Genomic DNA, 499 nt, shown 5'->3' on the forward strand with positions numbered 1-499 from the left:
GGTGCATTCAGCGAGCTGCGCGATCTGGAGGAGCTCGATCTGGGCGACAACCCTCACCTGCACCGCCTTGAGGGTGGAGCTTTCCGTGGCCTGGAGAAGCTCCAGAGCCTACACATGCACCGCTGCCGGCTGGCCGCCCTTCCCCATGACATCTTCCACAAGCTCTACAGCCTGCAATTCCTCTACCTGCAGGAGAACCAGCTCCACTTCATCCAGGACGATCTCTTCGCTGACCTGATCAACCTCAGCCAGCTCTTCCTGCACGGCAACCGCATCCGCACTCTGTCCGAGAATGTGTTCCATGGCCTGGTCAACCTTGACCGTCTGCTGCTGCACGACAACAGGGTCCGTCAGGTCAATCGCCGTGCTTTTCGGGACCTGGGCCGACTCACCATGCTCTTCCTCTTCAACAACTCCCTGGCAGAGCTGCCCGGTCAAGCCATGCGTGACATCACCTCCATCGAGTTCCTGCGGCTGAACAACAACCCCTGGGCCTGCG

The 499-nt window shown here is 60.3% G+C and overlaps 1 protein-coding gene across 1 annotated transcript; it reads left to right on the top strand.

Moving 5' to 3' along the window:
• Positions 1-6: 6 nt before the first annotated feature.
• LOC107682170 (reticulon-4 receptor-like 2) lies at positions 7-492 on the top strand (the record flags this gene model as incomplete). Its single annotated transcript, XM_016478505.1, has 1 exon — positions 7-492. A coding segment is annotated over one exon (486 nt), but the record flags the coding sequence as incomplete, so codon positions are not given.
• Between the last annotated feature and the right edge of the window lie 7 nt (positions 493-499).

This window comes from Sinocyclocheilus anshuiensis, unplaced genomic scaffold (genome assembly GCF_001515605.1).
Source record: "Sinocyclocheilus anshuiensis isolate Anshui unplaced genomic scaffold, SAMN03320099.WGS_v1.1 C31770029, whole genome shotgun sequence".
NCBI lineage: Eukaryota > Metazoa > Chordata > Actinopteri > Cypriniformes > Cyprinidae > Sinocyclocheilus > Sinocyclocheilus anshuiensis.